Source organism: Ascaphus truei, chromosome 7 (genome assembly GCF_040206685.1).
Source record: "Ascaphus truei isolate aAscTru1 chromosome 7, aAscTru1.hap1, whole genome shotgun sequence".
Classification (NCBI taxonomy): domain Eukaryota; kingdom Metazoa; phylum Chordata; class Amphibia; order Anura; family Ascaphidae; genus Ascaphus; species Ascaphus truei.
Genome location: NC_134489.1, coordinates 24278230 through 24290347, shown reverse-complemented (window position 1 = coordinate 24290347; position 12118 = coordinate 24278230). Strand labels below are relative to the sequence as shown.

At 44.8% G+C, this 12118-nt stretch overlaps 1 protein-coding gene across 6 annotated transcripts in view; it reads right to left on the bottom strand.

Annotated features, from left to right (window-relative positions):
• TRAF3IP1 (TRAF3 interacting protein 1) overlaps positions 1-12118 on the bottom strand; it is a 30586-nt gene that overhangs the window by 9511 nt on the left and 8957 nt on the right. Inside the window, exons 5-10 of one of the 6 annotated variants that reach the window (XM_075607368.1) lie at positions 7095-7553; positions 5972-6052; positions 4902-4980; positions 4639-4680; positions 4435-4545; positions 202-342 (exon numbers count right to left, since the gene is read on the bottom strand). In XM_075607368.1, the coding sequence (XP_075463483.1) occupies positions 202-342; positions 4435-4545; positions 4639-4680; positions 4902-4980; positions 5972-6052; positions 7095-7553 (913 nt within the window). The remainder of the gene's footprint in view (positions 1-201; positions 343-4434; positions 4546-4638; positions 4681-4901; positions 4981-5971; positions 6053-7094; positions 7554-12118) is intronic. The other 5 variants (XM_075607370.1, XM_075607369.1, XM_075607373.1 and 2 more) reach the window with 5 other exon arrangements.

The window sequence follows — 12118 nt, the reverse complement described above, 5'->3', positions numbered from 1 at the left end:
GTCTGTAGGCGGATGGCTTGGATATTATAATTTGTGGCCTTGTCCTTTAATTTGTTTGCTAGCATACTATCTGGTTTGTTTGCTTCTGTAAAAAACCTCCTCTTAGAGTTCTCCGCCTGGGCAGTCAATAAAAGCTTTAGGAAGTTCATGTTTTAAAGAAGCTTCGCGTAACAGCCAGGACCTAACTAGCCAACGTCCTACCTGTGATCACAGCTATATTCTGTGCTGGGATCTCTCTGTCTGCTCTCTCTCCTGAACATGTAACGGTCTTCTCATCTGTGACTTTAGCTGTCCTTTCCTGGCTGAGAATTTCCCGTTCTGCAGTAACTGACACATCGAGGACTGTACAGGGAGAGTTACAAATGACTCAAACCTGGGTAGATTTTTCAAAATCTAACAGCAGTTCACAAGTGTGTTTACTCCTTAAAACTTGGGGTGCACAGGGAGCTGGGAGAAGTCTCACAACAGACAGTTCTGCTTAGTGCAACATCTGACACTGTAGGGTTTCTGACCTGTATTCCTGACAATGTACAAAATATACCATATCCATTCCTATTTATTGATACTGGCCACTTATTGCACTGCAAACTGGACTTGGAGGAACAAGGCCGGGATTGTTACGCAGGGACATTATAATAAAGTCGTCAGTCATCTGTTCTCATGGAATGTAGGATTGATTTACTAAATGTGTCTTTCCTCTGGAGGTGCTTGTGATATTCCTCCTCTGGACACACGATAGGGCGGATGGAAGGTTTTACATGCTGGAGGAACACAGTATGGGGAATGGGGTCGTAGAGGTCACAGAAGGTGTGTAGATGATGCTACAGCGAGCGTATTTTGTGCACTCACATGGTCTAGGAAAAAGTAGTCATATGGCAAATAAGATGTTTCCCCACAGTTACAACCTGCACGGCTCCCCAGAAGTAATCTCGATGCCCCCTTCCTTATCTTTGGGGCACTAGCTCGCTTCCCAAACTTCTGCTTTGTCTCGTTCTCCTGACTCAAACAAAGCGACACAGCATATGATATAACTCTGGGAGTGCAGCATGTAAAAAGGTTCAGAGGAAGTTACATTCCTATCAGCTTAAATACTCACTTATGCCAACATCTCTCCACTAGAGCCCATGAGGCCTTACAAAGTAGCCCCTCCCCCATCTCACCCCCAGATAGCATAACTGAAGTGAATGTCACAGATCGATAATGTGGTACCTCAGTTTAGGTGTTAATGGCTATAAATCATTTCCAAGTGTGTCTGTCCATTTGATATTGGTTTACATTGTATTATGTATTATGTATTATATTGAGCCGAGTTCGACTCTTCATTATGATGCTGTTTTTCTGTGGCTTGGTCTTGCAGATGATGCCTCTAACATGCTGACCCCTTATAAAAGGTATGTGATCCTTTTTTTTCTGTTATGTATATTTTCGCCATGTCTGTGTTCCTCTAATCTCCATGGCTGCCCAGACAACAGGATTCCTAGGTTACAAGCTCTTCGCTCATAGAGGTGGCTTAGGTTTCGAGAAGAGGGTTTATTGAGCAATGTGTGAATGTTCTAGAACAGGAGTGCTCAACTCCAGCCCCCCTCCCCCAACACGTCAGGCTTTCCCTGCTTCAGCACAGGTGGCTCAATCAGAGGCTCAATCGCAGACTGAGGATCTGATTGAGCCACCTGTGCTGAAGCAGGGATACACTGAATTGGGTGAGGTGTTTGGCTACATGTGAAGCAGCACGACCAGTGTCTGCAAGGAAAGGGATCAGAGAGCAGGCATTCCATAAATGTATGTGCACTGCCACAGGAGACTGCAATGCACTACACACCCCTCTGGTAGCAAATCGATTATCTGAGGGTATACAATTAAATAAAGGGGAAGGGTCCTACCTACACAGTGCATGTCCCAAAACATTAACCAGAAAAGACCAAGACCAGAAAGGAAATCTCCGTGAGGATCTATATATTCCCTGTGACAGAGTAACTGTGCATGTTGCAACATGAAGAAAATATCACTTGATTTATCCTTAGAAATTCTAGTCTTTAGGTGAACAAGTTACAAAGAGATGTGTGTGCGTTAGAAGTTAGCTGTTCTCTGCCTGCTTTTCCCTCTCTCTCTCGGTATCAGTGTATACTGGTTTAATAAGCGGCCTCACCCGGGTGAAGGGAATGTCAGAGACAGAAATAAATACAAACATTTCAATATCTTGAATTGTTATGCAAGTTATTCACCCCTTAAAGAGGCAATCCGTGGGCAATTTTCATTTTTGCACATTTTTTATCATGGGATTGAAGCAGGGGGTCTCCAGCGCTATACCCCATTCATTTCAGCTTTCCCAGATACCTACCCCCATAGGGGAAGCTGGCAGCCGCTCCAGCTGAGCTAGCTGAGGTTTAAAGTGCCAGCGTCACGCAGGCCAATAGGAAGCCGTGACATCATCAGGTTCAGCTTCCTATTGGCCTGCGTGACGCTGGAGCTTTAAACTTTGCCGATATTCCGGCACCCACGTTGGAGGTATATCGGGAAGCAGTGGGTCCCCCCCGGAGATGAAATTAATGGGGTTCAGCTCCGGAGCCCCCTGCTTCAAACCTTTGTTAAAAAATAATAATTACAAATGCATGAATTGCTCCTTTAATTTAAATTAGCAGACATTACATTTTCTCAATGTCAAAAAGAGACAACCATGTCCTTGTATTTACAAGTCAATGTTTCTGGGTTAAACAGCTTCATTAGGATTACATTTTATGGGTGAATTTAGTAAAACACAGATATGTACATAAAACCCTATTACATTCTGTGAGCCATGGGGTGAGAGGAGCAATTAAACCATCAGGATGGCTGTGGCACAGGGAAGGCTGTGTGACACGTGTAACTGCTGGGCACAGCCTACTCACATGAGCTTACCTGCTCTGTGTGTCACTCCCAGGCTCAGCCTGCCCACTTCAGCTTACCTGCTCTGCGTGTCACTCCCAGGCACAGCCTACGCACATGAGCTTACCTGCTCTGTGTGTCACTCCCAGGCTCAGCCTGCCCACTTCAGCTTACCTGCTCTGCGTGTCACTCCCAGGCTCAGCATACTCACATGAGCTTACCTGCTCTGCGTGTCACTCCCAGGCTCAGCATACTCACATGAGCTTACCTGCTCTGCGTGTCACTCCAAGGCTCAGCCTGCTCACATGAGACCTGCTCTGCGTGTCACTCCCAGGCACAGCCTACTCACATGAGCTTACCTGCTCTGCGTGTCACTCCCAGGCACAGCATACTCACATGAGCTTACCTGCTCTGCGTGTCACTCCCAGGCTCAGCATACTCACATGAGCTTACCTGCTCTGCGTGTCACTCCCAGGCTCAGCATACTCACATGAGCTTACCTGCTCTGCGTGTCACTCCCAGGCTCAGCATACTCACATGAGCTTACCTGCTCTGCGTGTCACTCCCAGGCTCAGCATACTCACATGAGCTTACCTGCTCTGCATGTCACTCCCAGGCACAGCCTGCTCACATGAGCTTACCTGCTCTGCGTGTCACTCCCAGGCTCAGCATACTCACATGAGCTTACCTGCTCTGCGTGTCACTCCCAGGCTCAGCATACTCACATGAGCTTACCTGCTCTGCGTGTCACTCCCAGGCTCAGCATACTCACATGAGCTTACCTGCTCTGCGTGTCACTCCCAGGCTCAGCCTGCTCACATGAGCTTACCTGCTCTGCGTGTCACACCCAGGCTCAGCCTGCTCACATGAGCTTACCTGCTCTGCGTGTCACTCCCAGGCTCAGCATACTCACATGAGCTTACCTGCTCTGCGTGTCACTCCCAGGCTCAGCCTGCTCACATGAGCTTACCTGCTCTGCGTGTCACACCCAGGCTCAGCCTGCTCACATGAGATATGCTCTGCGTGTCACTCCCAGGCTCAGCCTGCTCACATGAGCTTACCTGCTCTTCGTGTCACTCCCAGGCTTAGCATACTCACATGAGCTTACCTGCTCTGCGTGTCACTCCCAGGCTCAGCCTGCTCACATGAGACCTGCTCTGCGTGTCACTCCCAGGCACAGCCTACTCACATGAGCTTACCTGCTCTGCGTGTCACTCCCAGGCACAGCATACTCACATGAGACCTGCTCTGCGTGTCACTCCCAGGCACAGCATACTCACATGAGCTTACCTGCTCTGCGTGTCACTCCCAGGCTCAGCATACTCACATGAGCTTACCTGCTCTGCGTGTCACTCCCAGGCTCAGCATACTCACATGAGCTTACCTGCTCTGCGTGTCACTCCCAGGCTCAGCATACTCACATGAGCTTACCTGCTCTGCGTGTCACTCCCAGGCTCAGCATACTCACATGAGCTTACCTGCTCTGCGTGTCACTCCCAGGCTCAGCATACTCACATGAGCTTACCTGCTCTGCGTGTCACACCCAGGCTCATCCTGCCCACTTTAGCTTACCTGTTTTCTTTAATGGAAGCGGTTTCTGAGCTTTCCTATCTAACAAACTAGCTGCCTTTGCCTCTATAACACTCTCTGCAGCTGTCGCTTTTTTGGGAACCTCCTTCCTTCCTGATACAATTTATAAAGAGATGAATGTTAGCACAAAGCACTGCTGACAAAAGCTCTGATGAAGGTATAACTAAGTAAGCAAGAAATACTCACTAGCAGCCTGTGGCCTATTCAGGCTACTGTACTGTAATGAACCTTGGGTACAGAATGAATAATGTTACTAGTTTGTCCCTTTAAACAGAGCACCCAGCTTCCTGCCCTCACTCACTGTGCAGCCTCTCCCCCCCCCCTCGCTGTGCATCCTCTCCCCCCCTCGCTGTGCAGCCTCTCCCCCCCCCCCCCGCTGTGCATCCTCTCCCCCCCCCCTCGCTGTTCAGCCTTTCCCCCCCCCCCTTCCCCGTACAGCCTCTCCTCACCTTCCCCTCCTGGTCGGACTGGACGTCTCTCTCGTAGCTTTGAGGCGGACGGCCGAGCAGCCTTTGTGGGGCTGGTGAGCTTCCAAAACAAGGAAATCATATAAATAAAAGGGAGGGATTTTCACAAAAGTTTCCAACATGTTTTCTATGTTTTAATGTTATTTTGGAACCAAGGAAACTCTCTCGCTACCCTCTCGCTCAACCAGTGTATAAACAGGTAGGTGCATATAAAAAATATAAAGAGATCAAGGGGGTAACAATAAGACGGGGCTTTGTTTTAACCCCTTTGGGGTACTCTCTTTTGGAACTACAGTACTACACAAAACTAGTGGAAACAAACATAGCTGTGTTTTAAACTAAGCACTAGAGGCAGGGCTGGCCAAGTCCAGTCCTCAAGGGCCCCCCCAACATATCCCTGCTTCAGCACAAGTGGCTCCGTTTTTATGACCAAGCCACCTGTGCTGAAGCAGGGATATCCTGAAAACCTGTGTTGGTGGCCCTTGAGGACGGGAGTTGGCCGCCCCTGCACTAGCGAGACAGATACCTCTGGTCTTACAGTGTCAGAGGGCGTCATGAATAAAAGCAGAAACCAAAGACCACCAAAAATAACATAAAAAATAGTAATTGGACTAAAAGTAAAAATCAAATGAACCAGAGAGACATATCTGGAGATCCGTTTATCAGTACCGGTATTCTAACGCGGTTATAAAACCCTTCTTTGCATGAACATGAAAGGATTCCTGTGCAATTAATGTTCCATCCCAACCTAAAATTCAAAGATCAGCATGCATTTTAAGGAGCAAACGTCACTCAAATAACCTGCAAATTACCTGCAAATAACCCCGCTAAAACCAAATGTACTGTAAGCCCCGGGAAGCAATTCATCGTGACCCATTTCAGAGAGCAGAATACTGTTGTGGATGGAAACTTTAAGAATGTTTTACATACTTTCTCCAGTGGAACTGGTTTAGACTGTCCTTTTTAGGCAGAAAGTTCCTATTTAAAAAGGAGTCATCGATAACAGTCTGTCGTGGCCATGAAACCGGAGCGGGGACAGCTCTTCCACTTACCTCTTTATCTGCTGCTGACTTGCTTTCTTTCACAGAGGCTTCTGAGGTTTTCTTAGACAGAGAATCCTCTGATCCTTTGGGCTACGAAGACAAAAAGACGACAGGTTTGTCACTAAATGCCACCGCACTGCCAGCCCCAACTCCTTCACAATGGAAGATTCTGTGCCCTCGTGTTCCGACTCAGATCCGAATGCATTCTGCTCCGAGCAGCTCTGTATTTGTACAGGCACCGGATACCAGGCTAGAACACAATCTCAGGATTACATGCAGCTAATGTGGCAGAACTGTCAACCACAGACTTTTATTGGGATTAGGTATGATCCAAGACAAACATACAGTATGTTTGCCGCTATAGAGACCTGCAATGACAACATATGCAAACGCAATGCAGCGAATGAGCTCTATAAACCGAGTTCCATGGGCCAAGATTAATGCACAGCGTGTTCATTATCGTAGCTTTTGCATTCCAGGTTACAATACACACATCAGGGGTGCTCAACCCCAGGTCAGGTTTTCAGGATATTCCAGTTTCAGTGCAGGTGGCTCAGAGGCTCAGTCAAAGACTGAGCCTCTGATTGAGCCACCTGTGCTGAAGCAGGGGTAGCCTGAAAACCTGACCTGTTGCGGGGTCTTGAGGACTGGAGTCGAAACCCCAGTCTCCCTGCTTTCCCAGATGACGTCTGTCAGGGTTCTTGGGAATTCAATGCCGGTGACTTATACTGCATATCCCACGCTGACAAGTGAAGACTCTTAACACTTGTATCCATGTGCTCCAAACCCGTGACAGCCAAAGCATTACAGGTAACATCAGAGGCTTGTTAATTTATAACCGCAGTGAGCTGAGTCAGGGCACCTTTTGAGTTAAAGCGCCTCTCTCGCACAGAAAGGCAAATAAACAAAAGCTGCTGAAACAAGGCTTAGACTTTATCCATGACTGATAAGTCAGTTCACATGCCAGGAGAGACTAGGTTAGGGGTTGAGGTAGGCTATAGGTTACCTGAAATTAAAGCTAGTAGGTAGATCTGCCATTTGCGATTAGGTTAAGCATGCAAATCCAAACCAATGGAGCAAGTCAGGGCTGTATATCAGGCAACCTAAAAGATGAGCCGGTAATGTCTCTTACCTTGCGCTCTGCTCTCTCCTGTTCCCTGGGCTTCTCTTCCTCTCTTCCTCTGTCTCTGCGGTGCTCATCCTCCCTGCCACGCTCTCTCTTCTTTTCCTGTTCAAGATCCCGCTCTCGGTTGCGTTCCTTCTCCGGGTTTCTGTCTCTCTCCTTTCCATTCTCTCGGTCTCTTGTTCTGTCCTTCTCCCTCTCCTTCCCGCGGCCCCCTTCGCTCCTCCGCTCTCTCCGTTTCTCTCTGCTCCTGTCTTTCTCCGGTTCTGACCGGGACTCTTTCACTCTGCTTCTTTCCTTGTCATTTTTCTCTCCTTCGCGCAGGGTCTCGGCCTCCACCGGTCTGTCTCGCTCGCTCTTCCGTTCTCCTTCCCTCTCGGAGGGTTTTCTTTCCTCTTCTTTCAGCTGCTGCCCATCTTTCCTGTCTCTGCTTGCACTTCTCTCCCTAATTTCAGATTCCCTTCTATCCTAAAACATAAACAAAGGATATGAATTCCAACACAAACAACTTCCATATGTAGAACCAACAGTATGAACTTTGAAGAACTCACATTGGTCCAATTAAAAGTATCACAACCAGCTAAAAGGATCCAGTTCACTCAGTGCCATCTTAATGCATCGGCTAACTGGGTCCTGGGCCTTCAAAAGGGCCCCGACCTTTCAGAGGCTCCGCAGATACCATGGCCCAAAATGTTATTGGAAATTTGTAGTTCTAACTGAACGTAACTTGTCATTTTTTATTGGGTGTGTTTATATAGACACATATACATATATATATATATTATATATATATTCAAAGAAAAGGTTTCTACCATTTTTTATGGAATAGATAGTTTAATTGATTTGTGTCGGAAATGTATTTGGAAAATAGCGCACAAAAAAAAAAAACTATTGCAGTGTGACAAACTGGAGTCAGCATTTCCTTACATTGAAATTGCTTTACGGATTTCCCCGCCCATGACGGCCACAAACTGCGAAGGCGTAAAATCTCTTTCCAAGTTGAAACGTATTAAGAACGAGCTTCGCAGTTGCTACTTCCAACCGAGATTGTACGCTCTTTCCGTGATGACAAATCGAATCAGATATACTTAATAAAATCGAATTTGGTGATGTTATTTGTCACTTTGCAAATAAAACCCCAGAAAGAGACACTCGCAGATAAATAAAATGTTTGTAGTAATATTTTCAGAGTTAATAGAAATGCTGAATGTTGTCCAATAAAAAACTGTGCATCTAAATGTGACCTTTGTGGGTGGGGCCCCCAATTTACACTTAGCCCAGGACCCCAACAATTCTTAATACGGCTCTGAGTTCACTCCTATGGGGAACTTTCATACAATGAATTCCTCCAGAGAGGTGTATACGGCCTCTGTACGGTGTTCAGAGAGCTTTGTGCTCCTCGGCTGCAGTGTTAGGGTTCTGAGCAGTTACATAGTTAATGAGGTTGAAAAAAAAAGACATATGTCCATCAAGTTCAACCTACGCTCAATTTAGATGACAGATACTTTATCCTATATCCGTACTTACAGTATATTGATCCAGAGGAAGGCAAACAAAAAACCCCAGTGTCCTATCATCCAATGATATCTCATAAGGGGCAAAATAAATTCCTTCCAGACTCCAAGAATTGGCAATCGGATTATTCCCTGGATCAACATCCTTCTCATGTTTACTTATTTGGTATATCCCTGTATACCTTTCCTTTCTAAAAAGATGTCCAAACTTTTTTTTTAACAAAGCTATTGTATCTGCCATCACAGTCTCCATGGCTAATGAATTCACATTTTAACTGCCCTTACTGTAAAGAACCTTTTCCTTTGTTGCTGGTGAAATCTCCTTTCCTCCAACCTTAAGGGATGACCCTGTGTCCTTTGTACTGCCCTTGGGATAAATAGTTCTTTTGAAAGCTCCTTGTACTGTCACCGAATATATTTGTATATAGTTATCATAACCCTCTTAGACGCCTCTTTTCTAATGTAAATACATCTAATTTTGCTAGCCTCTCCTCATAAGTTAGATTGTCCATCCCCTTTATTCATTTTGTGGCTCTTCTCTGCAATCTCTCAAGTTCCATAATGTCTTTTCTAAGGAGTGGTGCCCAAAATTGTACTCCATATTCAAGGTGTGGTCTTACCAACACTTTAGAAAAGGGGCATAATTATGGTTACTTCCCTTTCATCCACTGCCCGTTTAATGCAAGATAAGATCTTGTTTGCCTTTGCAGCTACTGTATGACTTTGGGCACTATTGCTAAGCCTGCTGTCTACAAGCACTCCTAAATCCTTCTCCGTCAAGGATTCCCCCAATTTATCCCCATTTAACTTGTTAGTTGCCTGTTTATTCTTGTTTCCCAAATGCATAACCTTACATTTATCTGTATTAAATCTCATCTGCCATTTACCTGCCCAAGTTTCCAGTCTCTCCAATTCCTTCTGGAGAGAAATTGCATCCTGCTCTGATTCTATTACCTTACAGAATTTAGTATAATCAGCAAAGATGGAGACTTTGCTCTCGATGCCAACCTCAAGGTAATTAATAAACAAGTTAAAAAGCTGGGGTCCCAGTACCGATCCCTGAGGTACTCCTCTCACGACTTTAGCCCAACATGAAAAAGTTCCATTTATCAACCAGTTTCAATCCAGGTGTACATATTTTTACTGAATCCAATTTGCTTTATTTTACAGTAACCTTGTGTGGAACCGTATCAAAAACCTTTTCAAAATCTAAGTAGGCCACATCAACTGCATTACCCTGGTCTAGATTCCAACTTCCTTCCTCAAAGAAACTAATAAGGTTAGTTTGGCATGATCTATCCTTCATAAATCCATGCCGACTACTGCCCTTAACGAAACCTACCAAAACTTTCCAATCTATGGTCACTGAAAAGATGTATAGGATCCAACAATTCATCAACTGTATGATTCCCTTTGTAGGTTATCTACCCACCTGTGGGTGCGGCAAACAGTATGTGGGCCGCACCACCAGATGTTTAACGTTGAGAATGATGGAACATGTGAGGCTTATTAACAAAAAGGATTTGGATCATCCTGTGCCAAAACATGTTTCTAAATGCAGTAAGGGAGATGTCAAAAGTCTCACATTCAGTGGCATAGAGTTTATTCCCCCTCTAATTAGAGGCCTACTGGATTTTCACATTGCGGACTCAGGTCCTGCTCGGTTTGAATACAGACTAGGACCTGGGTCACTTTCTGTAGTCCTCTGGGCTTTCACTGCTGATCCAGCCCTTATTGCCTGAACCTTGAATTAAATCTTGCACCTATATTTCATTGTGAATGTTTGGATCAATCTATACATTAGTGCAATTACATAGATATATGGATATTAAGTATGCATTATACTCCAATCATTTTCTTTTGATAAAAATCTCCCCCCATCCTTTTTTTCCCATTAATTTATTTTTCCATTTCATGCTATTCCTGGTTTGAAATGTACAGTATTGGGGCAGCACAGATGGGAGGGCACTATGTTTAATATTACTCTTACAGTGCTGGGGAGAGCCCTCTATCATTATGTTTTTTAAGCTTTAAAGTCAGCCTCTCACCTATACCTCACTGTAAATGGTTGGATCAATCTATACATTAATGAGTGTCCTGACAAAGCCACGTATCGGATTAGCCGCCCACTGGAGGAGAGAAACAGGGACAGAGATTGCAGACCCAGAAACATCAACCGGAAGTGACGCGTCGCAACCAACCGGAAGTGACGTGTCGCAACCAACCGGAGGTGACGTGACGACACGCCTCAGAGGGAGCCCCGGAGGTGGAGAGCTCAACATAGCGGCATCTCACACAGTGATTGCAGACCGGAGGCAGGGGGTGAGCCAGATGTCCACAGCATACTCTCTTCCATCACAGTGTTGTGATATATGCATTATTTGAATGTTTTTATTGTAAGTGTTCATTTTTAACCCTATAAAAAAGTTACGTTTTTTTATGATTGGTCTGCACTATGGGTATTTTTCCTTCCTTACATACACTGCTGTTTTTCGGAGATTGGAGATCTTCACCACAATTGAAGTAGAGGTTCTTCCCGCAAAGAAAACTGTTCCCAATTGCCCGTATTTTATCGACATCTTGTGAGTAGGCTGGACATAAGAGCCAAGACACAATATTTAACTCATTCACTGATTGTCATATTGTCTGCACTTAGATTGTATTTTGTTTTATTTCCCTTATGTGCTCCCCCTGGATTGTGAACGGATTTCTATGGATATTATAGTACAGTATGTATTATACTCCAATCATTTCTTAGTGACAACCCCCCTCTTCTCAATGACTACTTTTCCATTTCATGCTAGTCCTGATTTATGAAACGTATTGGGGCAGCACTGATGGGGGGCACTATGCTTAATATTACTACTCCTTTTATTATGTCATGGAGTGCTCTCCAGCTGTAAGGATTGATCCCAGTAAGGCTTATACCTGGAATAGAAATGTGCTGTTATATCCTCGTAATATCCTAATATTTTCTCCAACACCCTCTCAGCTTTGAGTCATTTCAAAATTAGTGATTTATTATTAATAGTGAATATTGCTTAGTCATAGATCTATATTTATCATCATACATATATAATTAATCTTTATTGATGGTACTTTTGCTACTCAATTGCTATTATGGGCGGTTATAAATCAGATTCTTGTTAAAATATGATTAATGTTTGTAATGTAATGTTCTGCATAAACCTCTCTCTTTTTCATAGAGGCGTTTGACATGTCATGTGACCCTTTGGGGTTTACATATTTTGCATTTATTTTTATTTACCAGTTTTCATCTATTATTTTTCTTTTTAATTTCTCATTCTGCTTTGTCTTCTCTTCCCTTTCCCCCTCCTCGTTCTTTTCTTTCCCCGCCCCCCCTTCACCCCTCCCCATACCCCACCTCCCCTTTCCCCCTCCACCCCACTTTCGGTTGTCTCTCTTTTATTTATTTTTATTCTTGACATGTCATTTGCATTATTCTTGTGGTATATTATTAACTGTCCTGCTTTTATGAATATGTGATTGTTGTTTTCA